Genomic DNA, 27,910 nt, shown 5'->3' on the forward strand with positions numbered 1-27,910 from the left:
AATTAATTTTCAAACATATCAATTTATGGATCATAAAATTGTAGATTTTTTTCCTAACTCATCTCTAAAAGTTAATTTATAGGATGAAAGTTGTTTTTCATTCACACTTAACACTTTTAACGTGCTTCGTGCGTGGATATAATGAGTAACACTTTTTTTTATAGATAGATTCTAATGTCATTTTAGAATTGTTTATGTTTGACCTAACTCAATTTTAAAAGTTAACTCAAGGTAAGGAACCCACTAGTGATATATGCTCACCTTATTCAACTTGCTAAGAAATTCAACTTGACAGAAACTTGAAAATCAAAACAACACAAATGAAGCATTTTTTATGGAGAACATTGCATCTCTAAGATACATCAACTCACATAAAAGACCTGTATTAAAAAAAAAAAAACTCACATAAAAGACATGACAGAATCCAAGTATAAAAGGATAAATGTCTACATGATTGGTAAATAAAATTAAAACATGAAAAGAAAGACGAACATATGATTGAGGAAAGGGTATGTACCTTTATATTAGACATCAAAGCATTATCAGTTTGTTTAAGATTCCTTGGAGGACTAGTGAATAGAGCGGATGTCAAAATCATTGAGTTTTGGGCCAATCCAATGACGGATGAGTACTTGGGGAACATGATTGATGATCTCATAATCTTGACCTTTTTTTGGATCAATGCTCTCAACAAGCTCAGTTGACATATCACGGAAGTCAATAACTTTAAGGTTATCCAAGGCTTTGATGCCTGAGGATAGCTTCTTGAGATGGGGGATTTTGGCAATTATAAAATATTCAAGAGAAAGCAAACTTCCTTTATCTATTAATACAGAATTTACTCTATTCAAGCGAGCTAGATACAGTTCCTTCAATTTTGGAAACCCTCCACTTTGAAAATGCAAAATTTCACCACCATAGGCATTGTCCCAAATACCAAGCTTCAACAAATTTGGCAAGTTTTCTACCGATCTTAAAAGATCATCTTTCAAATTGGATAAACCCAGCCTTATCTCAACAAGAAACTCAAGTTTTGAAATCCAATTAGGCATCTTCTCCAGTCTTGTTTTCAATTTAAGGCGTTGAAGTTGGGGTAGGGATGATATAGGGTTCAAGTCAATGATTTCATCCTCACCTATTGCAGTGATATCAAGTGATTCAAGGTGTTTCATCTCTACCACGGAAGCACATATTGCATTCCCATATTCCCTCCGAACACGCCTTAAGCCTAACTTGCTTAATTGCCATAAGAATTTCATCTCTTGGATGAGATCTATCCCACCATGATCTACCTCCACATAGCAAAGTTTTAATAGGGAAGTCAAGTTTTTAATACCCTTTTCCATTAGCACACCAGTTGTAAATCCCAAGAGAGAATAACGTGCTTCATAGTTTCGATGGAAAGCAAGAAGATGCCTTAACTTTTTGAGCATGTTTATTTCACTTGGTAACTCATGAACCAATGTGTCTCTTATGTCCAAGGTCTCTAAGTTCTGCAACTTACCAAGAGATTTAGGAAGAACCTGTACTTTCGTACCCCTTAGATTTAGGTACCTTAAGTGAAAAAGATTCCCTAAATTACCTGAAATATAATTTAAGGATGTACCATGAAGGTCGAGTACTTTCAAAACCCTTGACTTTGAAGATAAGAGACCCGTGAAAAGCTCAAGCAGTCCTCCTTTCCCAAAAACATGAATAGCACGAATGTGTGTGTAGTTAGTGCTCTTCAACACATTGTTGGAACTAATGTCTACAGATAAGCGTCTAGTTGTTCCACTTGTGGCTGACTCATCACCTCCATGCACAAAATGGCAAAAACACAAGTCCTTCAATTTTCTTACTATCATTTCATGTAATATATCATGGACTTGACAACTTTTAACTTTCCCTTCAAAGCCAACTGTTGAGACTTGAACCAGGCTTCTATAAATTAACTCGGATAAGTACTCATCTGCAATTTGCTCTGAAGTTCTTCTTCCATCAGACTGAACAAACCCTTCAGCTATCCATTGTCGTGTTAACCTGTTATGATTAATGGAGTAGTCCTGTGGATATATTCCAAAATACAAAATGCATGGTTTCAAATAGTAAGGCAGGTCATCATAACTGAGAGATAAAATCTTTGTTATACTAGTGAGGTGGGCATTACGCTGCAACTCGAGGTTTAGATTTTGATTCACCTTTTGCCATTCAAAGACAGTTTTTGATTTTGTTGAAAGTAGACCACCAATGGCTACAATCGCCAAAGGCAGCCCCTTGCATTTTCTAACAATTTCATTTGACATACCTTCAAGCAGTGCAGGACATTGCCCGTGTAGCTCAAATCTGAATGCCTTCTTGCAAAAGAGTTCCCATGCTTTGTCTGGAGGCAACAGTTGTAGGCTGAGAATATGAACAGGAAAGGATTTCTTGAAAAACTCAGCAACATGCATCATTCTAGTGGTGATTATGATCCTGCTACTTCTATTGTTATTAGGCATGGCAAATTCAACTTGGTCACAAAAATCTTCATGCCATACATCATCAAAGAATATCAAATACCTTTTGTGCTGCAAGTATTGCCTCGCTTCAGAAATTAGTGACTTCTCGTCCATTTCGTGTAACATTTCTGGAAGAGGGTCTTTTGCCTCCCTACAAAATTGCTTTATCATTTCTATGAATAACCCTCTGACACTGTATGATTGAGAAACTGTGATGCAAGCACGATAATCAAAGTGACCTTTTACTTTTTCACTATCAAAAACATGCTTGGCAAGAGTGGTTTTTCCAAGTCCTCCCATCCCTACCACTGAAATCACTGTTCGCTCTTCTGTGCCCTTCAACAGCCAACCAACCAATTCATCTCTTGGCAATTTAAATCCTACAATTTCAGTTTCTTCAATAAAAAGGGAACCCATTCTGGTGCTGCTGCTTGATGGTGGTTCTTGTGAAGGTTGAAACTTATACCTTTCACTTCTTTCCTTGATTACAGAAATTGACAACTTAATGTCCTGAATCTTAGTAGCTATCTGATGGCGAGAAATTGATGTTTTTATCAGGCTTGTAATCTTGCAAATTGAAGCCTCACATCCAAGGTGGGGAACCACATGAATCACCCTGAGGTATTCATCAATGATATCTTCTATACGAAATGATGCTTCTCTCACTTGCTTCACCCATGTTCTTATTCCATGGTTGGTGTTTGCTTCATCTGCAGCCTTTCTATCTGCATCTTTGAGGAAAGCTTGAATGCTTTCTAGTTCATCTCTGATGTTTGAAAAATCTTTGTGGATGCCTCCTAACAGGTTTGTCTCATCATTTAGGATTTGGAACACTTGCCCCAAGGCAAATGCTACGGCAATTTCTGCCATTTCACTCTATCTCATATTGCTATTTCTCCATTATGATATTCCTATATGTATCCAGCATAAGCATTTCAGAAAAATATGGTGTCTTTTTTTTTTTTTTTTTGCCTTTTTTCTTCCTTTGGATACAGTATTTGTGAATGTTGCCAAGGCAAATCAATCTCCAAAGTCAATGAAAAGAAACGTGCACAGTTGGTGCATGACTTCCAATTTTCTAACGGTCATTTTTTTTTTAATGGAAACGGTCATTTGTTTGGTTACTTATTTTATGAAGTTGGTGATATGTAGATCGTGACATCCTCTACCTTTTATATATATAATATAATATGAATAATAAATTATAATTAATTAAAATTTTTTAAAACATGTTTAAATAAAAGTCTTTCAAAAGGGTAAAAGGTTTTCATTCACTTTTCTAACATCATAATAAAACTTGTCTAAATAAATAATAAAACTTGTCCAAATAAATAATAAATCATCTCGATTCAAAACAAGGTCGTCTAAGACAACTAGATATCACACATGGAGTGAGTTATCACATTCCTACCTAATAGAGAAACAAGACAACTAGATATACATATAATATAAATGAGATACAACTTACTTAAACATAACTCACGTAATTCCACCACTTTGTCATTTAAAATTCACTTTTCAATCATCAATCACATTACACATGAATCACACACTCCGATCAATATATAATAACACATCAATTTCATAATGAACAATTAGCAAGCGTATGCAATAATTATGCTAAGACTCAAACCTATATGCAATGTGATACCATGTCAGTGAAAAACTACCCTGAGGCGCTTAGGAGTACATAACAAGACACACCACAAAATGGGTATATCAAGTCACTCTCACTAACTAAAATCATAAAGAGACCAGTCAGGATCACGCTGTTTTGCAAGAATGCTCCAACCATGTGGGATCGACACAAACTTAAAGGAGCACTCAAACCGAGTGTATTTACCCTCAAGGTCTACACTCCGAAGAGTCCGTCAAAGCCTCTCCCTCCTGATTCAAGTCCAACCCCTAAAATAATTTTTTGCATGTAGACACTACTCATGATTTTACTTAGTGTTAAACACGTTCAACACATTTCGCTATAATTTAACACTGGTTCCTAAATAAGAAATCTACATTTTCTCTTTAATATTGCGCATAAACATTTTCTCAATATCAACACTGGTCGAGTTATTGTATAATTCATAGCTCACAACATAATTATTGTCACATAAGTGTTAAACATACACACTTATTCACAACCAAATATCATGCCCACAATTTAACATCTCATAATGTCACAATCAATCATCTCATGTTTACATGTATCTCGCAAATTGACACATTCCACTTTGTACTACTCAATCTCCATAATAATATTATAATGTCATTATAATAATTTATTACACCTTATAACTCATATACACATCACACAGTAATCATATTTGCATGACACAAAACATATATAAATATATATATAGTAAATCAAGCTACATTATTTTTAATCAAAAGAGTTTTTATAACAATTAATTTAATATTACATCAAAAGAAATTACCACTAGACATTAACCTTATAACTTTCTTTAATTTATTATTTTAGTATTACAATAAATATTTACACATAACATGTTAATCATCCTCGTGGAAAAATTAGAACAAGATAATAATATGTATAAAATAAGTCATTGAATAATATTATTTAGAATATAATTCACGTTAATAAAAAGAGCTCAATTTTCGTAAGGGTTCACACTCAACACAATAACACATTAATTTCACAGCCATTTCTCATTGGGACATCAACTAGTTCATCAAACATATATAATTCACAGTTATAATTATAAGGATAATATAAAAAATTACGGAAATACCCCAAAACTCATTCCAACTGATACTCTAAGGATCATTACATATGTTCTCACTAATCCCCAATTGTGAATAACTCGCCCCTTACCTTGATGTAGTGCTCAAACGTTCTCCTTTATCAATTGTGGTGTTTCTGGTGCTCTCTAGAGCTCCTCCTCCGGTGGTTGCTCTGTTAGGGTTCCCAAACATAGAGAAGGAGAAGAGATTGAAGCCTCTATTCCATTGTCCTACATGTGATGCATATTTCTCCCTCCACAGACATTGTTTTACAAATCCCAATGGTAAAGACGTGTGAAAATTAATCTCGAATCACATATCAAAATTTCACGATAATCTAACGGTTAACGAGTTCGGGATTGTAATTTTACCGAGATAGCTCTGAGTTTCTGCGAAAAAAGAAAAGTTACAATGCAAATGGTATTTCTCTCAGCTCTGACATGTTTTCATAATTTCCAACGGTGAAAATGTTAGGGACTCGATTTCAAACTTGGTGCTCAAGTTTCACGACGATCCAACAGTGAATAAGTTTTAAGATCGTCATTTTTCTAGGATAGGTTTGGTGGTATGCGGAAAAAAATAGGGTTTTGGGAGGGAGAGAAGGAAAAACGAAATTGAGAGGAAGAGGAGGCTGAGAAGTTATCGTCAATCTGAAAAATGGTCGTCTAGATATATTTATAGTGACCTGCATCCAATGAAATGCGAAAGGCTTAATTAATATATATATATATATATATATATATATAGCTTTAACTTCCACGGCTTCTGTGCATTATGCAATTGTTTATAATCTTCAAACCGTATTTATTCTTGTTTATAACCAACTTGCTGGTGAGTGATCCTCGATTATGAAAAATGCTTACTGTTGACCGCGAAGTTTTGAAGAAATGGTGCATTGGTATAGCTTTGAAATCCACCCTAGATATAGTAATAAGTTTAAATTAGTTTTTTTTCCTCTAATTTATTATTTAGTCTCAATTTGATTTTTTAATTTTTTTAATTTGATCTTTTAATTTTTAAAATCGATTCAACTGTATCTTTTATTTTTTTTTAATTTGGTCCTCTAATTTTTAAAATCTATCCATTTTTCTAGAAAATGTATATTTTTGATAGTTTAAAACCCTTAATGACAGTTTTAAATCGCTACAAAATATGATTTCTTAGAATTTATATTGAAAGATCAAATGAATTGATTTAAAGAATTAAGGACCAAATTTAATCCAAAAATAACTAGACGACTAAATTAAATCTAAAAAATAAATTAGAGGAATAAACATCTAATTTAACATAATAATAAAATAATTAATGTTCCAAATCTTTAAGTGACAACTTATTCAATGTTTATATTTTAAAGTTAAACGTTAATCCCTCTTTATTTTTAATTTAAGTTTGATAAGCTTCCTTGAAATTTCCAAATAGCATTTGATTTGTCCTAAAGTCACCTTTGTTTATTGTTAGTTCTTTAGAACAATCGGGTATTTGATCATGAATACTTGACTCGGTGTTGATGCGTAGGCCTTGATGCTTATCTATTTTGCTTGTCTATTTAGAGGTGATGTTTATCTTAATTAATGGGGTCCTTCAGGATGGATTTATGATGTCGCAGGAGTTTTGAGTTTCTTGAAAAGGTTAAACAATATAATTTTTTTATCAACAAAGATTAATGTTATTAGTTTTTGTTAATAAGAATTTGAACTCACGATTCTTCTCTTCTTTTCTCTATTCACCACCAAGTTAATCTTATATTTCCTTCAACCATGTTAATAGCGTAACCTATAAAATCTTCTGAAGTTGTGGTTTCTTTAGTTAGAGTGGGAAATTCTTGCCATTTGGTTAACAAGATGCCATCCTTGGCCATATTTGTTGTGCTTATGCCCTTCACTATCAGCTCGACTTCAGGGTTTTTATCTTATCCACGGTGTTAGAATTTTGTCAGTAGTAGTGTATGTTGATCATGGGCGAGCGCCTCCTTTGAGAATTGAATTTTGAGCAGTACAAAAATTTAAAGACCATAACTCAATTCACCAAAAATAAAGAATTGCCGGTTCGAACCAGTTTTAAAACTATGGAGAATAACATTATTGTAATTTCAAACATTTATATGAGCACAATTAATATATGGCATGAGGGAAAATTATCTTCACATTTCAGAGACTGGCTGATGTGGGAATAGGACACGACACAGTCATGAAATCTTGGTCCCACATTCTGACAAATAAGGACACGGGGAATATGCTTGATAAACAAATAATCGTGTCCACCTTTTGATCAGTTCTTTCTACTCTAATAATTCATTAGGCATATCAGCAAAGCCAAGAAATTTGAAGGTTTTCCAAGTGTTTGAGGCCATGAGGTACCACCTTCATTTGGGGGTTATCTTTAAATCGAAAAAAAAAAGGATTTTTATCTTATTATTAAAAATGGCTTTCTACAAATTCTTTCCTTTTAGCTGCTTGGATGTGAAAAAATTCAACTGAAAATATTAAGCAGCTTACTGATTGTAATTTCTATAGATTTTTATTAAAATCACATTTTTTTATTTACTATACTAACTTTAAGGATTATGTTTTTTTACTTTTTTTAAAGATTTTCTTACATTATAGATTTTCTACAGAGCCTGGTTTCTCATGCTCTGTTCATTTTTCTTATTTTCTAATTTTATCATGATAAACAAAAATAGAAAAACAAGACAAGGATAGTCAAAATAATTGGTAAGCAACATTGATTCCAGCAACGCAGGAAATTAATTCAGTAAAATAACAAAGATACTGCATTCTGGAATTGTTTATATTGGGAAGGAACAGGAAAATGTCCTGTTAAATGTAGAATATTCATTGCAAACTTTAAAGAGTAATTCCACAAACTTCAATAAAGAAAAAGAAAAAAAATCACATTTGACTTCCAAAACCAATAGAAGGCAGACTAAAGTTTAGAATACAGGAAAAATAATTGGCAAACAACAGTAGGTTCCATCATGACAACGAATCCAATGACAATACAGAAATTACATTTGTCTTTATCATGAAAATGAAAATGCTCATTCAAATGAAGTCGTCTTGATTGCAAGCTTTAAGAGCAGCTCCAACAGCCTTCAATAAACGCCAAAATGAAGAAAAATAAGGATATATTTTATTTGGGAACAGAATATGGAAATTCGTAAATGCAGAAAGAAAACAAGCCCATTCACTGCTAGACATTGATATTCTAGTTGTTACAATATAAAACAAATCTTACTAAGTTTTTTTTTTCTTCTAGTTTTCTATTTCAAAAGCAAAAAAGTTATCTTCAAAAATAGTGATCAAACAATTCCTATATATTTACCTTTTCTTCAAAATTTTGAAAACCAAATAAAAGAGTAATATAGTACAAATATATCGGTTAAAAAATTGAAATATGCCAAAAAGTCTTATTTAAGAGGAGTAATTTATAAATTAGTCTTTAACAAGTAACAGACGACATTAAATGCAGTCACATGATGATTCAAAAAAGAAAGTCATACAAATGATTCAAAATTTGTAAGAAAAAATAAAAATAAGTCACTAGCAACATCATATAACAGTGGATAAAAAGTATTTATTGTATATCGCAATTCTTACTCCCATGACATTTTCATTTATATTTTTATTAGCAGATGCTTTGCTTCTGCCTTTCCCTAGAGTGTAATTTTCTTTTTGCTGTTCCTTTTCCTTCATTTATAAAAAAAAAGTAAAACGAAAAATTGACACATAAGTAAAGTGTAGGTTGTGAAGTGGGTATGAGTATATGGATACCCAGTGGGTACAAGGATGAGAATTAAAATTGCTACCCACGCGATATGGGACTGGGTACAGGTCTGGAATATTTTTTAAACACGAGTATAGGGATGGATACTATAGAACCCTACCTAAATCCTACTCATTGCTATCTCTACTCAGAGGTTCACCTTTCAAGACGAATTGCATAAACTAAAACCTGGAAATCTGAACAATACAAAAGAAGCATCAAAATTGTATATTTACTCAAAGACACATCAACTCACATAAAAGACAAGATAGAATCCAAGTATAAAAATGTATAAAAGGATAAATGTATACATGACAGGTAAATAAAATTAAAACATGAAAAGAAAGACAAGCATATGATTGAGGAAAGGGTATGATGTAGTATCTACCTTCATATTAGGCATCAAAGCATAATCATTATGTTTATGATTTCTGGGAGGACGAGTGAATAGCGCGGACTTCAAAATCACTGAGTTTTGGGCCAATCCAATGACGAATGATTACTAGGGGCACTTGATTGATAATCTCATAATCTTGACCTTTTTTTGGATCAATGCTCTCAACAAGCTCAGTTGGCATATCACGGAAGTCAATAACTTTAAGGTTATCCAAGGCTTCGATGCCAGAGGGTAGCTTCTTGAGATGGGGGATTTTGCAAATTATAAAATTTTCAAGAGAAAGCAAACTTCCTTTATCTATTAGGACAGAATTTACTCTATCCAAGCGAGCTAGATACAATTCCTTCAATTTGCGAAACCCTCCACTTCGAAAATGCAAAATTTGACCATCATAGGCATTGTCCCAAATACTAACCTTCAACAAACTTGGCAACTTTTCTAGCGATCTCAACGGATCATCTTTCAAATTGGATAAAGCCAGCCTTATTTTAACAAGAAACTCAAGTGTTGAAATCCAATTAGGCATCTTCTCCAGTCTTGCTTTCAAATGAAGTCGTCGAAGTTGGGGTAGGGATGATATAGAGTTCAAGTCAATGATTTCATCTTGAGCTATTGCAGTGATATTAAGTGATTCAAGTTGTTTCATTTCTTCCACTGGAGCACATATTGCATTCCCATATTCCCTTCGAACACACCTTAAGCCTAACTTCCTTAACTGCCTTAAAAATCTCATCTCTTGGATGAGATCTATGCCCCCATGATCTGCCTCCACATAACAAAGGTTTTGTAAGGAAGTCAAATTTTGAATACCTTTTTTCATTAGCACACCAGTTGTAGATCCCAAAAGAGAATAATCTGCTTCATAGTTTCGATGGAAAGCAAGAAGATATCTTAACTTTTTGAGCATGTTTATTTCACTTGGTAACTCATGAACCAACGTGTTTCTGATATCCAAGGTCTCTAGGTTCTGTAACTTACCAACAGAATTGGGAAGAATCCGTACTTTAGTATTCTTTAGATTTATGTACCTTAAGTGGAAAAGATTCCCTAGATTACTGGGAACATAATTTAACAATGTACCTTCAAGGTTGAGTACTTTCATAACCCTAGACTTCGAAAATAGTTGACCCATAAAAGGCTCGAGCTGTTCTCCTTTTCCAAAACAATGGATAGCACGAATATGTGTGCTGTTAGTGCTCTTTAACACATTGTTGGAACTAGTGTCTATAGATAGGCGTCTAGTTGCTCCAATTGTGGCTGATTCATCATCACCTTCATTCACAAAATGGCAAAAACTTAAGTCCTTCATTTTTCTTACTATCACTTCGTGTAATAAATCATGGACTCGACAACTTTTAACTTTCCCTTCAAAGCCAACTGTTGAGACTTGAACCAGGCTTCTATAAATTAACTCGGATAAGTACTCATCTGCAATTTGCTCTGAAGTTCTTCTTCCATCAGACTGAACAAACCCTTCAGCTATCCATTGTCGTGTTAACCTGTTATGATTAATGGAGTAGTCCTGTGGATATATTCCAAAATACAAAATGCATGGTTTCAAATAGTAAGGCAGGTCATCATAACTGAGAGATAAAATCTTTGTTATACTAGTGAGATGGGCATTACGCTGCAACTCGAGGTTTAGATTTTGATTCACCTTTTGCCATTCAAAGACAGTTTTTGATTTTGTTGAAAGTAGACCACCAATGGCTACAATCGCCAAAGGCAGCCCCTTGCATTTTCTAACAATTTCATCTGACATACCTTCAAGCAGTGCAGGACATTGCCCGTGTAGCTCAAATCTGAATGCCTTCTTGCAAAAGAGTTCCCATGCTTTGTCTGGAGGCAACAGTTGTAGGCTGAGAATATGAACAGGAAAGGATTTCTTGAAAAACTCAGCAACATGCATCATTCTAGTGGTGATTATGATCCTGCTACTTTCATTGTTATTAAGCATGGCCAGTTCAACTTGGTCACAAAAATCTTCATGCCATACATCATCAAAGAATATCAAGTACTTTTTATGCTGCAAGTATTGCCTCACTTCAGAAATTAGTGACTTCTCGTCCATTTCGTGTAACATTTCTGGAAGAGGGTTTTTGGTCTCCTTACAAAATTGTTTTATCATGTCTATGAATAACCCTTTCACAGTGTATGATTGAGAAACTGTGATGCAAGCCCGACAATCAAAGTGCCTTTTTACCTTTTCACTGCAAAAAACGTGCTTGGCAAGTGTGGTTTTTCCAAGTCCTCCCATCCCTACTACTGAAATCACCGTGGGCTCTTTTGTGCCCTTCAACAACCAACCAACCAATTCATCTTTAGGGAATTCAAATCCTACAATTTCAGTTTCTTCAATGAAAAGGGATCTCATTCTAGAATCATGCCATCTACTGCCTTCTATCGCTTCAGTGTTGCTGCTTGATTGTTGTTCTTGTGAAACTTGAAACTTATATCTTTCACTTCTTTCCTTGATTAGAGAAAGTGACACTTTGATGTCCTGAATCTCAGTTGCTATCTGATGACGAGAAGTCACTGTGCTGATGAGGCTCGTAATCTTGCAAATTGAAGCCCCACATCCAAGATGTTGGACCCCATGAATCACCCTGAGGTATTCATCAATGACATCTTCTATTCGAAATGATGCTTCTCTGACCTGCTTCACCCATGTTCTGATTCCAGCCTTGGTGTTGGCTTCATCTGCAGCCCTTCTATCTGCATCTTTGAGGAAAGCTTGAATGCTCTCTAGTTCATCTCTGATGCCTAAAAAATCTTTGTGGGTGCCTCTTAGCAGGTTTGTTTCTTCCGTTAGGATTTGGAACACTCTTTCCAAGGCAAAAGATACTGCAGTTTCTGCCATTTCATTCTTATCTCATACAATACTGCTACCTTTGCAATTATGCTGTTCCAATGAATGTTTTAGATAAATTAAACAGTGGACATAAATAAATTAAGGGTCTTGCTAAATAATGTTCTTAGGCATTGGTTAAGAAACTAAAAAAAAAGAAAGTATTTATTGTGGAAATCACAGGAGAGCATATAAAAAATCATGACAACGCAATTTTACATATTCCAATAAAAATTTCTCATTTTAGTTCCTTAATCACTATCCTAATGCTACTAGTTAACATTTGCCATAAATGAAAGTTAGAAAACTAACCTATTTAAATATTTATTTAACTACTCCTTTCACCGAAACTATTTTTTTCTTCCCCCACAAAATTTCCTTATTTTTCCCAAATTTTTTTCCCCCCCCCCCCCCCCCCCCCCCCCCCCCACACACACACACACACAATCAAACACCCAAAAGTCATTGGGATCTGTAAATAAGAGCTACGAATGTGTTACAAGTTAACTTACCTGACACTGCTGAGATTGCGAAGCCGTGAACACCATTCCGTTGAGGGTAACCCGTTCCAACTTCATCTCTGGTTCTGATTCATTTTCTTTTCACAAACCCATCTTCACCATTCACCCATCACTCCAAATCCCCAACTCAATCAACCGGATGTTGCAATAACCGAAATTGAGTCGTTTAGTATTTACTTACTCACTGGCGGCAGCGTTGAGTTCTCCAATTGCAGGTGGATGCATTCACTGGTGTGAACTGAAATCACTAATTTTCAATTAAAGTACAAAAGCACCTAATGCAAGCTGCAACACACTTCCATGCTGTTTTCCACGGTGACCACAGTGAAAAGAACGTGAAATTTCAGTCATCATTAATCATTAAGGCTGTGTTCGGTGGGAGGAGAAAAAATAGGAGAGCAGGTACGTCAAAAAGAAGATAATTATAAAAAAAAAAGAGAAATAAAGTGAAAATAGATGTTGTTTGATGGAAGAGAAATAAAGAATAAACATTTAAAATAAAGTTTTTTCTGTTTAAACCACAAATATTTTTTTCTTGAAACAATTCTTGTTCGAGACAAATAATATATGGACGATTATGTAGTCTAAATACAGATACAATAGGACACAAATATGAAAATATGACAATTTTTTTTAAATTATAGATACAACAGGCTTTGGATATATTAATAAAAAATACATTGACTTAAAATAAAGAGCAATAGTACGGATGTTAAAATGCAATTATGCAAAGACTCTAGAATGTTGTTAAAATAATGCAAATATGTAAATTCTATTTTAGCAGACATTGCAAACACTTGCTGAAAAAATAAACTCTCTCATCAAAAGAACATTTAGAACTGTCAAAAGGGATTGTCACAGGCTTGGAGAAGAGAGAAGGGATATGTCATGTTTTTGTTTATGTTTTGAGAAGAGAAAAGGAGTTGTGTTTTATGTATGTCTGGACTTTCTTTTTATTTTAACAATCCTAAAGTTAAAACCATAAAATTATACTAAAAAATTAAAAAATGGCTCAAGTCATATTGGAAGTGTATTTAAAATAAGTTGAGTTGTATTGAAGTCGTGTCTAATCATCCTGAGTCGTATGAGAGTCATAACTCAATTGTGTTCTACATTTTCTTATAAAAAAATAAAATAAAAAATTGGATACTTCATGGATACCTATCGAGACGTATCAAAGGTTTATCGGTATTTGACATGGATACGACACCAATACTTTATATTTTTTAAATATAAGATTATATAGATGGATCATAAAACTCTTCCTTCAAGTATTTTTTAAAATATTTTTTAAGATTATTTTAACTGTTCTCTTGTTTGTTTTTGTTTTTTTATCATGATAAAATTAAAAAAATAAAATGAGCAAAAGATTTTTCAGTATAAAACTTTCAATGCATAGACATTAAACTCTTTAAATATATCCTATTAATTAAAAGAACAAAAGAATCAGGTTTAAAGTAAGAGCACAAAAATGGAATCTATGATCAGATAAACTTATGCCATAGAGGAGGACTCCTAATGCAGTAAGAAATTCCTTTGGTGAGTGTGATTGTGGCTCAACTACCTTAGGCACTGGAACTCCCCCACCTCCTGCCACAATTGTCTTTCACACACTCTCAACAAAAAATTGCCACTCTATGAAGGGGTGCCAATCCATTTCAGACACCAACTGCTTCCATGAAATTTTAAGAACAATGCCCAGGACCTGTGAATTTGATAAGAGTTTGAATTAATATCCAAGAACAATATACAGAACTCAACCCTTTGGCCTTTGATCAACCTTTTTTTACCTTGGATATGAAGTAGACACTATTATGTGGAACTATGTGTTCATCTCTCAAATAGGGTTTCTTTGATTGCCTTCACAGAACTAGTACTTAGGTTACAAAATGTGTTCGGAAGTACTGCTAGTACTAAGTTACAAGTGTCAGCACCTTCCAACTCCTTTGCTCTCTAGTTTCATGACAAGTTGCAGCATAGTAAGAATCTGTCAGTTTAATATGTAATAGAATTCATATATTGCTACTGACACCTTCAATCAGCAGAGATATTTTCCCCAAATCATCATCTTTTAGGGGATGAGATAGAGTAGATGACTTGGAAGCTTGGGAAGGACATGTAAGGATGAGAATTATGGCTGCAAGCCATTTCAACAGAGAAAATAAGAAGTGTCTTGAGCACTTGAAGCATGCTAAACAAATCTCTGATCCTCCAGATCACAAGGTAGCTCTTGGAGGGACATAAGGTGGAATTTTGGATCGCTTAAGAGGATTGGAAGGCCTTAATGCCAGTAATTGTTGATCCCCCTTTGAAAGTCTCCAATGCTACTTGGCTCTCTGAAGAAGGGGATGAAAGAATTGGTCCCAATGCGACCTTTCTTCTTCTCTCTTGTGCTACCTGCTATATTGTATTAAATGGTTAGATATGTAGATCTGCAGAGCAGTTATAAGTTCATAGGGGTAACAAAACTTGCTGCAACTTTAAAGGCAGAGACAAGTGAACACTGACTTCCAAATAATATCATGCAGATGTTGTTTTATGTTAGATTTCAGCTTAAAATTAATTGACACCAAATTAAGTTGTCCAATAGATATTGACTGGAAAAAACATCCTATTGGAACTTACAAGCTCAATTGTTTTGGTGCTGTCTGATGAATTTTCTGACCTTGGTGTCAGTTTCTCAATTTTACAACTACTGTCTGTCTTTTTGTAGTCTCCATTTATTGGGAGACATTGCTGCTATTTTGAGCTGTTTAGCCCCTTAGTCTAAGGAGTGAGAAAAAAATGGTGCTGTCTAACACTCAGCAGTGAACTTTAAAGGTGCTTATATGGTGGTATCTTTAGATATCATCAGTTCATATCATCCAGACTCTTTGAAATCTGCTTGTGCTAGGAAAATTGAGCCTTGTTTTTCAGTGCAATCGAGAGGCTGCACTTGTGGAGGTGCATATTCATTGGATTTCGATTCAGAGTGTGTTAAAAACTCAACACCTTATGGAGGTTTAAAATCATCAAAATCTGTTTCATAGCATTTAAACGTTTTGAATTACATATTTTCTGGCGGCATTGAACTGCTAAAAAACGAGCCACCACTAAAAGTAATAAAATAATAAAAAAATTTATGACACATCATTATTTAACAATCAAAATAAAAGGAAGGACTAAAACTTAGAGAAATATTGTTGATATTTGTATAAAGTTTCTATTTGTAATAAAAAGTAAAGTAATCATAAAATTTTATTAGAATATATAATAAAAAAAAGTTGTAAGACTTTGAGCATTTAACGAAAAGTTTAGAAACTAAATCAGAAATCTAAAAAATTTAAAGACTAAAAACATAATTTATTTTTTAATAATTAATTATTTTTAATTAAATTATAATTAACTTAATAATTCTACATATTAAAATTATTAATTAATAATCTAAAAAAACTAAAATCATTCATTTATAAAAATTAAGGAATTGTTGAATTTATTGCTAAAATATCAATATGAAACCCAAAACTTCGGCCAGAAAACCAGGGGCCCAAACAGAGGAAAGAATAATTATACCTTTATGCAGAAGGCATAATTATAATATATGTATCTTTTCATTGACTTTTGAGATTAATTTTCCTTGGCAGCATTCACAAATAGAGTAAGCAAAGAAAGAAAAAAGGCAGAAAAAAAAAAAACACCATACCTTCTGAAATGCTTATGCTGCATACATGAAAACAGCATAATTGCAGAGTAGCAATAGGAGATAAGAGTGAAATGGCAGAAACAGCAGTATCTTTTGCCTTAGGAGAAGTTTACGAAATCCTAAAGGACGAAGCAAAGCTGCTAAGAGGCATCCACAAAGACTTTTCAGACATCAAAGATGAACTAGAAAGCATTCAAGCCTTCCTCAAAGATGCAGATAGAAGGGCTGCAGATGAAGCAAACACCAATGATGGAATAAGAACTTGGGTGAAGCAGGTCAGAGAAGCATCATTTCGTATAGAAGATGTAATTGATGAATACCTCAGGGTGATTCATGTGGTCCAACATCTTGGATGTGGGGCTTCAATTTGCAAGATTACACACCTGATCAGCACATTGATTTCTCGTCATCAGATAGCAACAGAGATTCAGGACATTAAATTGTCACTTTCTGTAATTAAGGAAAGAAGTGAAAGGTATAAGTTTCAAGTTTCACAAGAACAACCATCAAGCAGCAGCACTGGAGGGATAGAAGGTAGTAGATGGCATGATCCTAGAATGAGTTCCCTTTTCATCGAGGAAACTGAAATTGTAGGATTTGAATTGCCAAGAGATGAATTGGTTGCTTGGTTGTTGAAGGGCACAGAAGAGCGCACAGTAATTTCTGTGGTAGGGATGGGAGGACTTGGAAAAACCACTCTTTGCAAGCACGTCTTTGATAGTGAAAATGTAAAAAGTCACTTTGATTGTCGTGCTTGCATCACAGTTTCTCAATCATACACTGTCAGAGGGTTATTCATAGACATGATAAAGCAATTCTGTAGGGAGACAAAAGACCCTCTTCCACAAATGTTACATGAAATGGATGAGAAGTCATTAATTTCTGAATTGAGGCAATACTTGGAGCATAAAAGGTATTTGATATTCTTTGATGATGTATGGCATGAAGATTTTTGTGACCAAGTTGAATTTTCCATGCCTAATAACAATAAAAGAAGCAGGATCATAATCACCACTAGACTGATGCACGTTGCTGAGTTTTTCAAGAAATCCTTTCCTGTTCATGTTCACAGCCTACAACTGTTGCCTCCAGACAAAGCATGGGAACTCTTTTGCAAGAAGGCATTTAGATTTGAGCTAGGTGGGAAATGTCCAGCAGAGCTTCAAGGTATGTCAAACAAAATTGTTAGAAAATGTAAGGGGCTACCTTTGGCGATTGTGGCCATTGGTGGTCTATTGTCAACAAAATCTAAAACTGTGTTTGAATGGCAAAAGGTGATCCAAAATCTAAACCTGGAGTTGCAGCGTAACCCCCATCTAACTAGTTTAACTAAGATTTTGTCTCTTAGTTATGATAACCTGCCTTACCATTTGAAACCATGCCTTTTGTATTTGGGTATATATCCAGAGGACTACTCCATTAATCACACAAGTTTAACTCGACAATGGATAGCTGAAGGATTTGTTAAATCTGATGGGAGAAGAACTATAGAGCAGGTTGCAGATGAGTACTTATCTGAGTTAATCTATAGAAGTCTGATTCAAGTCTCGAGCATAGGCTTTGAAGGGAAAGTTAAAAATTGTCAAGTCCATGATTTATTACATGAAGTGATCGTAAGAAAAATGGAGGACTTGAGTTTTTGCCATTTTTTGTATGAAGGTGATGATGAATCAGCCACACTTGGAACAATTAGACGCCTATCTATAGACACTAGTTCCAACAAAGTGTTGAAGAGCACTAACAACGCACACATTCGTGCTATTCATGCTTTTAAAAAAGGAGGACTGCTTGACATTTTTATGGGTCTCTTATCTTCGAAGTCTAGGCCTTTGAAAGTACTCGACCTTGAAGGTACATTGTTAAGTTATGTTCCTAGTAATTTAGGGAATCTTTTTCACTTAAGGTACCTAAATCTAAGGAATACTAAAGTACAGGTTCTTCCTAAATCTGTTGGGAAGTTAAAGAACCTAGAGACCCTGGATATAAGAGATACGTTGGTTCATGAGTTTCCAAGTGAAATAAACAAGCTCAAACAGTTACGACATCTTCTTGCTTTCCATCGAAACTATGAAGCTGAGTATTCTCTGTTGGGATTTACAACTGGAGTTGTAATGAAAAAGGGTATTAAAAACTTGACTTCCCTACAAAATCTTTGCTATGTGGAGGTTGAACATGCAGGAATTGATCTCATCCAAGAGATGAGATTCTTAAGGCAGTTAAGGAAGTTAGGCTTAAGGTGTGTTCGAAGGGAATATGGGAATGCAATATGTGCTTCAGTGGAAGAGATGAAACAACTTGAATCACTTAATATCACTGCAATAGCTCAAGATGAAATCATTGACTTGAACTCTATATCATCCCTACCCCAACTTCGACGACTTCATTTGAAAGCAAGACTGGAGAAGATGCCTAATTGGATTTCAACACTTGAGTTTCTTGTTAAAATAAGGCTGGCTTTATCCAATTTGAAAGATGATCCGTTGAGATCGCTAGAAAAGTTGCCAAGTTTGTTGAAGGTTAGTATTTGGGACAATGCCTATGATGGTCAAATTTTGCATTTTCGAAGTGGAGGTTTTCCAAAATTGAAGGAATTGTATCTTGCTCGGTTGAATAGAGTAAATTCTATCCTCATAGACAAAGGAGCTTTGCTTTCTCTTGAAAATTTTAAACTTAACAAAATGCCCCATCTCAAGGAGGTACCCTCTGGCATCAAAGCCTTGGATAACCTCAAAGCTCTTGATTTCCTTGACATGCCAACTGAATTTGTTGAGAGCATTGATCCACAAAATGGACAAAATTATTGGATCATCAATCATGTTCCCCTTGTATTCATTCGCCACTGGATTGGCCCAAAACTCAATGATTTTGAAGTCCGCACCATTCGCTTGTTCTACAGGGAGTGATAAACAAACTGATAATGCTTTGATGTCTGAAATGAAAGTACGCACCCTTTCCTCGATCATATGTTTGTCTTTTTACTGTTTTTTTTTTTTCATTTTCCTGTTTTAATTTTGTTTAGGGTAAATTACTCTCTCCATTTTAAGATGTGTCGGAGCTTCCTAGGTCCTTACACATACTATATTTAATTCCTTTTATTCCTTGCCATAGGGACCAAGGGGATTAAAATAATGTGTATGGGAATAAAAGTAATTAAAAATTGTATGTGTAGACTAGAGACTAAAAAGAAAATTTTTCAAGTATAAAGATTAAAAGGGAATGTTTTTGTAACTATAAAAATTAAATAAACAATTAAATTTTATTAAAAAAATAAGTGAATAAAAATAGAAATGAGAAATCAAATAGGATTTACTATCATTTTAGACCCTAGGCTTTTTAGAATTTCTGTTTTTAGTTATTGAACTTTTTCTTACCTGTGTTTATTGCAGGTTGTGGGAGCTGCTCTTTAAAGCTTGTAAACATGACTTCTTCATTTGAATGGACATTTTCATTTTCAAAATAAAGACAAAATTAATTTCTTTATCATTAGTGGATTTGTTGTGATGAAGGAACCTTCTGTTGCTTCCGATTATTTTGCCTGTATTCTAAACTTTAGTCGGCCTTCTCTTGGCCTTGGAAGGCAAATATGAGTTTTTTTAAGCAAAGGTTGTCGAATTACTCTTTAAAGTTTGTGATATAGATTTGACAACTGCAGTATCTTTGTTATTTGACTGGATTAATCTGTTGTGTTGCTGGAATCAACTGGTTCTTACCAATTATTCTGACTGTCCACTTTTTTTTTTTTATCAGAGTAAAATTAGAAAAATAAACCGAGCATGAGATTTCCCAAGCCTGTAAAGAATCTATAATGTAAAACACTACAATAAAATCTATAAAACAAAAATTTTAAAGTTAGTATAGTAAACAAAATGTGATTGTAAGAAAAATCTACAGAAATTATAATCACCTTAAGAACAAATTTCTTTTTCAGTAGAATGTTTTTCTCATATCACATAATTAGATAAAAAAAAAAAAAGCCAGCATGCCCAAAAAAATAATGTTATAATCACAAAAGCATAATTTTAAATATACCATATCAGTTAAGAGAACAGTAGAATCAGGTTCAAACAAGAACTAGCTACCAGTTAAGAGGACATTCCTCATCAAGACATTTTATTTTTCTTCTTTCATGGTGTTCATTGTAGGTTGCTGGAGCTGCTCTTTAAAGCTTGTAATCAAGACTTTTTCATTTGAATGGGCATTTTCATTTTCATAGTAAAGAAAAATGTAATTTCTTTGTTATTATTGGATTTGTTGTGACGATGGAACCTACTCTTACTTGCCAATTATTTTGCCTGTATTCTAAACTTTTGTCTGCCTTCTATCGGTTTTGGAAGGCATATGTGTATTTTTTTTTTTTTTGTGTGTGTGTGATGAAGATTTGATAATTGCAGTATCTTTGTCATTTGCTGGATTAATCTGTTGCGTTGCTGAAATCAACTGCTGTTTAACAGTTATTTTCACTGTCCACTTCTTGTTTTTCATTTTTTTATCATAATAAAATTAGAAAATTAGAAAAGTAAACAGAGCATGAGATATCCCAAGCCCTGTAAAGAACCTATAAGAATATCTGTAAACCAAAAACATTTAGTATAGTAGACAAAATGTAATTGTAAAAAAATCTATAGAAATTATAATCAGCTTAAGAATAAATTTCTTTTTCAGTAGAATGTTTTTTTCACATCAAAGAAACTAAAAAGAAATAATTTACAGAAAGCCGCGTTTAATAATAAGATAAATAGCCAGCATGCATAAACAAATAATGTTAAAATCTCATAACATACTTTTAGATATACCACATCAGTTAAGAGAACAGAAAAATCAAGTTCAAAGTAAAAGAACAAAAATGGTATCTATGATCAGAAAAACTCACACCATGGAAGAGAAACATTCCATTAAGAAACATCTGATAGCAGATCCTTTTCTGGGTGTGGGTTTGGCTCATCTACCTTAGGAGCTGGAGCTCCCCCACCTCCTCCCATAACTATCTTCCACACACTCTCAACAAATCGCCACTCAATGAACCAGGGGCACCAATCCATTTCAAACACCAATTTCATCCAACAAATTTTAACTATGTCCCGGACCTATGAAATTGAAAAGAGATTGAATTAATATCCAAGAGCAATAAAATAGAACACACCCTTTTGCCTTTGATCAATTTTTTGTTACCATGTATATTAAGTATACCCCTTTTGTATAATGGAACTATGAGTTCATCTCTCAAGTAAGGGTTCTGTGAATGCCTTCGCAGAAGCCCCCAGTTCTTGAAAATGTCCCTATATATGTTCTGAAGTACTGCTAGCGCTGAAGTTACAAGTACCAATACCATTTCATTTTAACTCCTTCCCTATCTAGTTGCATATGACAAGTTGCAGCATAGTAAGAATATGTTAGTTTAATATGTGACAGTATTCCTACAACAAATACAACTGACACCTCCAATCAGCAGAAGTCTTTTCCCCAAATCATCAAGTTTTGGGACAGCAATCCAAGTCATTAGTAACTACAGGCTCATTAATCACAAACTAAAATATTTATCATCAGTGTCACAAAGTGATCTTCTATAATAGTTGGAGGCATGAACTGAGCAGGGATGGGATAGAGAAGATGACTTGGAAGCTTGGGTGGGACATGTAAGGACAATAAGACAGCAGAATATATTGATTGCTTCAAACCATTTCAACAGAGGTGATAAGAAGGGTGTTGAGTACTTGAAGCATGCTAAATTAATCTCTGATCCTCCATATAAAGGCATCTCTTGGAGGGACATAAGATGCCGTTTTGGGTCATAAGGTACAGTAATTACCCAATGCTGGCCACCGACAAAGGTGGAGATAATGTTGGAGCAATTAGGTGGTGGTTGTGGTGACTATTTTAATATAATTTTTTTTAATAAAAAAATATAAACGAAAATTTCAAGATATTTGATTTTATTGATAATTTTTTTAGAGATTTTACTGTTAAATAAAATTTTAATTTAATTTTAAAATATTTTAATCTTAATCTTTTAATTTAATTTAACTAAAAATATATAAGCAATTACTTTTAAAATGATGAATACCTCAGGATGTTCCAACCTATTGCAAGGCCCTGTATTTTTTTAAAAATATCATTTTTTTAACAAATATATATTATTAATTTTTATCTAATGAATAATATTTTGTATAATATGGTGTTATGATTATAATGATATTATTTATTTTAAAATATATATTATAAAATAAGAAATAATAGTGGCACACTTTTTCTAACACATACTCTATAATTGGTTAAAATTTATTTAAAATTATAAAATTATAAGAGGTATTCGTTAAGGGAGGAACGAGACTCACCAAAATTTATGATTTCTACGCTAGTAAGTGCATTGCTAACATTTGTCTTGCAAAATATATCTTAATTTAAGTTTTATTCTTCTTTCATTCTATAATTTAATTATACACAATGATATATAACAATAATAAATCAAGTCGACTCGATCTTGTTCCAAAGGATCAGATTCGGGTTCGAGAAATTATTAAATTTATGCTAATTTATCATTATATTTCATTCATTTAAAAAATTGCCAAATTAGAGAATATTTATAAGAAATGAAAATTTTACCCTTCCCTTCGCTCCAAAACTTACACTCACAAAAATCCTTGAGGAAAATATTCTCCATCAATTAGATGATGCTTTTCAAATTCGTTGTTTTTTTATGTAGTCGACATCCATTGAGATATTTTTTTCTTTCCGATTGAGGTGCAGAAAAATAGAAAACTATTTTATCAGGCAACAAATATCTTGAATAACCCAACATGATTAATTCAGCTAATAACCAAGCTTTACGAAGAGTTTGATCCTGAACTAGCAAGGTGGTTGTCAACTAACAACATCCATTTAAATCTAAAAGTGCATGAGGCTAACATTTCTATTAAGAGAAAAGCTACATCTGCTAGCTACATGAGAACAGATACAAACCAGAATAGACAAAGAAGAGAGAGGGTTATCAGATACTTTGCATGGGAGACATACAGTACTAGAGGCTAGTCATCATAGCACTAGTACGTACTTACTCTGCTACTGTTACCATGAGCTTCCAGCAGAGTTAATCCCCCAAAGTGTATGTTATTTACCCTTCCTCGTCATAATCTTCTTCGTCCTCTTCTAGTCGACTACCTAGGTTTGCAAGCTGCATAGTGTCAATGCCCATCTTGTCCACATCAGATAGGGACCAGCCTGGAATTTCTTCATGTTTAATCTCCATGGCAGTGTCCATGGAAGTGGGCTCAGGCAATGAAGCCGGAACAGCTGTGCCAGCATTTTTGTCTTCGTTTTCATTTAAGTTAGCATTCAGATCAATGTTGCGGAAAGATTGAGTACTTTCCTCAGAAATCACAAAGTTCTCCTTTGGTAACTCCTTGGATTGTGGACCATTATCTATTGGCACACTAGTGTTAGGAATATCATTGCTACTTTGCAGAATAGAGGTGCAAGGCTCGGATTCAACCTGCTGATGACAGATATCTCTTTCAATAGTTCGAGCCCCTCGGCCACGGCCTCTTCCTCTACCTCGGCCTCTTCCCCTACCAGGAGTGCCAGTGTGGCCCAGCTCACGCTATAATAAAACAAAAAACGATGTTCACCAAAACAACAGAAGTCCATGACTAAGCCATTTTACACACAAAACACCAGTTCAGAATAAATTTAATGAAAAATATTACTTTAAAAGAGAAACAAAATATCCACTTAAGATCACATACTTGTAGTAATTTAATCATTACAAAATTGGAGATTAGTGAAACTTCAACATTATAACTAGATATAATTCAATGGTAGAATTAGCAGAAATCATTTTCTGTGAGGGGTTATGAGATGGTGTAAGAATGGTATTATTAAAGAAATATAACTAATTATGAATTATCCAGGTTTTTCATGAAAGTGCAATTACCATCTTACTCCTCTTAGCCTCTTCATCACTGTCATTGCCGTCGTCACCAACAGCTTTCCTGGTAGAATGTAGCATTCGTAACTGCACTAATTGCTTATATGGATAGTTAAATCAGAAGTATAGAAAAAGATAAAGGCTATTGAAATTCAAACCTTCTCTTTGGAAGTGCACGATCATCAGCTCCAGCCTCTGAATGGCCATGGCCATGGCCATGCCCATAGTCAGGAACTCTGCTGACAATGTCTCTTAGAAAGTCAAAAACACTATAACTTTGTACACAATGTTTCCTGCAATTTTCATTTACCACTGGTTAAACTAGGCTTGCTGTATATTCAACCTATAAATGAGATGGAGAAACAGGAAAGAGAAGTGGTATTATGTCATACATTAAACAGGTCGCGAATGTTATATAGTTTGATTTAACAATGTCAGAGAAAGTGAATTTTTAACTCCTAGATTGGTTACAGGTCCCCATTTTTTTTTGGAAGGCTACAGGTCCCCATTCTTCAGCTCTATCAACTACTCAGGGTTTTTAGTTAACATGGTGTCATGCAGGCTAGTGATAGTTATCTTCAGTTCAAATATAGCACAAGATACGAAAGGAATTACAAATTGCACATACATTAGAAATGTAAATTATGAAGTCACCTATTTTTCAAGGCAAAGATGCCATTTTTGTAGTGGTGGACAAATTAACAAACTCTGCACATTTTTTCCCTTTAACTCAACCATTTTCAGCTAAAGAGGTGATTCATTGCATGAATTTCAATCCTCAATTATCTCTGATAGAGACCAACTTTTCATGAGTCATTTTTGTAAAGAATTGTTAGGAGGGCAGGCACTCAATTTCATATGAGCACCACTTATAATCCTCAAATGGATGGGAAATGGAAGTAGTTAACTGATAACCAGAGGCATAGTTATGGTGCTTGACTGGAACAAAGCCAAAACAGTGGGCCCTTCACTTAGCTTGGGCTGAATTTTGGTTCCACACAAATTACAATGTTTCTACAAAAATGTCCCCTTTTTGTGCTATGTGTGATCAAGAACCTCCCTAGTCGCTAAAGGAACAATTATTCCATCTAAAATTAATCATGTTAATCGGTTGACCCAACATAGGGATGACTTGCTGCATGAGTTATGAGCCAATTTAGTTAAGGCCCAAGACCAAATGAGAAAATATGCTAATCAATTAGAGGAACAAGTTTTCTTTTTATTCAACTATAGGAGCATGTTAAATGACTTTTTCCGATCAAAAGCACATTTCAATAAATTCTCATAAGAAATCAATTAAGAGATATAAAACTTAAAAGGCTTAATATGTAGGAAGATTTTATCATACATAACATGGAACTTGACCATCTTTAACCAAGTGATGAGGACTAGGAATTTTGCTACCTCAATGTTTAATAATTAAACAAATTTCAGCAGCGTCAAATAGGCCAAAAAAATTCTTTTCAAAAAAATAAATAAATAAATAGGACAACAAATGGACACACTTCAATCCTAAAGGTTTATTGAAGTAAAAAAAACTACAGTAAAAATATTCATTGACTTACAAATGCAATGAATTCATGGTCTTTGCTCCTCTCTGAAGGGTTACTTCATAAGTGCGGTCACAAAGATCTTGCAAAAATAACTCCAGAGCTTTAGCTGTAAAAAATTCATGAATGATATCAGCAAAATACGAGGGAGCCGAGAAAAAAAAAATTATTTATGAGGGAAAAGACTGAGCTGTGGCCATGTGCTGGCTAGGTAGTATGTAAAAGCAACTTACAAACTAAAACAGGAACTGCCAACGCTATCTTTCCGACATCCTCATCTGCTTGCATTATCTTCTTTATCCGAGCCTGCAAATTATTGTTTTCATCAGATACATCATTCTTTTCAGATATCTTTTTCCTTAAACAATGGAACAGAAAAGAGGAAGTATTGGAATCTGAGTTATATTTTAACATTCCTATCTTATTGGTTAAGAATAATATGATTCAACTGAAAACTTAGTTTCCATTTCATAGAATCTAATTCACCACCCCACCCCCTTCCCTTTCTACATTTTCAAATATGATGATTAGTATCTGTTAGCTACCTAATAAAATAAAGGGTACAAGAAGCAAGGGAAACAAAGTAATCAGAAGTATTATTAATTAGACATTTCTTCTATGCTGGGAAAGCATAATGCTGTTGTATGTTCTCCCTAACTAAAAGTTAAAAGCTTCAGAAATTAGTTCAATCTAATCTTTAGGATAGCAACGTTACATAAGAACAGTGAATCAGGATTCAGGACTCAAAATATCATGTTACTATAGATTTGAAAAAATAATATACTTGCTACCTATTCTTGGCATTGACACATAAAACAGCAAACACATGGTGACAGGCACGACGAAAGGCATAACCATTTAGATAAATCGTATAGACCATTTAAAAATCATGATGATAGTAAGGAATATATCCAAGGACTATCATTAACCAATAAAGTATTGTACATGCGTACAAACACACTTTACATAATAAAGATCTTTGCTTCAGCAAAATCAACAAAGGAGCTATCATATTTCTAAACCCCAACCACCGCAGATGGATCACAGGATTCAAGAAAAAGCAATTTGCTTGCTGCAAATTTTCACTTCATAAGAACAATTCAAATAACTAAAACTAGCATCATAAATCACCAAAAACACCCACATGAGTATAATCACATTTTGTTTTGTAAATGGCCAATTGTATCATCCACAGGAAACAATTCTGTTCGGGTCAGTTAGGACTTAATGCGAACGGAAAAACTCTGATTTTAAATATTTAACGCATTTTTTTTATTGGTACGGAGTATCTACCGATTTTATCATGACTAATCTCCGTCAAGTAACCTGACTAACCACAATAATTAACGCATTTGAATACTCAAACTCGAGGTATCAACTAAACCCATCTACTTCAATTGTTAACCCCCAAACAGATAAATTCCCAGAAATCATACTAAATTACAGCTTTACCCAATTAATTAAAACCCCAACCCAGAAACTCCCAATTACAACAAACTCAATTGTAACTGAAAAGTGAAAAAAAAAAATACTTACAGCGGGGAAACGGGTATCGAGCTTCTTCCGCATGGTATCGAATTAGGGATCAATCAGGCACAGAGGAACGAAAACCCTCGAAAAGAAGTAGAATTAGAAGAAGGAGGAGGAGAATTGGAAGCTGAGAATAGGAAATGACGAAGCGGAAGACAAAATCAAAGGAAGCGTGCGTGCGTGCGTGGCGATCTCTCAGATCCGAAGGTGGCTCTGGCTGTCTCAGAAACCAACGAGGTTCTATTACTATTGATTCAGCGGAGTATTCGTCCGTACGAGTTTGACGAAGAAAATATTAAAAGAAAAAAAAAAACAAAGAAACTGTTGCGAAGATGACGATAGAGAGTAAACGGCTGTGAGGCTGAAGGATTCTGACAGGCCAATACATGGACAACACCTGGCAAGTGACAACAGAAAAAATGATGACAGCAAATATGGGTTGTTGAAGGATGTTGGTATGTTACGATACCATACAACAAT

At 34.1% G+C, this 27,910-nt stretch overlaps 2 protein-coding genes and 1 non-coding gene across 3 annotated transcripts; 1 reads left to right on the top strand and 2 right to left on the bottom strand.

Annotated features, from left to right (window-relative positions):
• Window positions 1-551: 551 nt before the first annotated feature.
• On the bottom strand, window positions 552-22,167 carry LOC100800476 (uncharacterized). Its single transcript, XR_005891898.1, has 5 exons — window positions 21,300-22,167; window positions 14,538-15,144; window positions 12,739-14,452; window positions 9,410-12,280; window positions 552-3,356 (listed from the first exon to the last, which is right to left on the bottom strand). It is a non-coding gene; the product is annotated as an uncharacterized protein (transcript).
• On the top strand, window positions 16,350-19,798 carry LOC100801561 (disease resistance protein RPM1). Its single transcript, XM_014776843.3, has one exon. The coding sequence runs from the start codon at window positions 16,501-16,503 to the stop codon at window positions 19,330-19,332; it is 2,832 nt and encodes a 943-aa protein (XP_014632329.1). The 5' UTR covers window positions 16,350-16,500; the 3' UTR covers window positions 19,333-19,798.
• A 1,038-nt stretch (window positions 22,168-23,205) lies between the features above and the next one.
• Window positions 23,206-27,907, bottom strand: LOC100810093 (class 2 transcription repressor NC2 alpha 3). Its single transcript, XM_003527476.5, has 6 exons — window positions 27,437-27,907; window positions 26,134-26,206; window positions 25,916-26,009; window positions 24,509-24,643; window positions 24,357-24,414; window positions 23,206-24,023 (listed from the first exon to the last, which is right to left on the bottom strand). Exons 1-6 carry the CDS (start codon window positions 27,467-27,469, stop codon window positions 23,538-23,540), a joined length of 879 nt encoding a protein of 292 aa, XP_003527524.1. The 5' UTR covers window positions 27,470-27,907; the 3' UTR covers window positions 23,206-23,537.
• Between the last annotated feature and the right edge of the window lie 3 nt (window positions 27,908-27,910).

This window comes from Glycine max, chromosome 6 (assembly GCF_000004515.6).
Source record: "Glycine max cultivar Williams 82 chromosome 6, Glycine_max_v4.0, whole genome shotgun sequence".
Classification (NCBI taxonomy): Eukaryota; Viridiplantae; Streptophyta; class Magnoliopsida; order Fabales; family Fabaceae; genus Glycine; species Glycine max.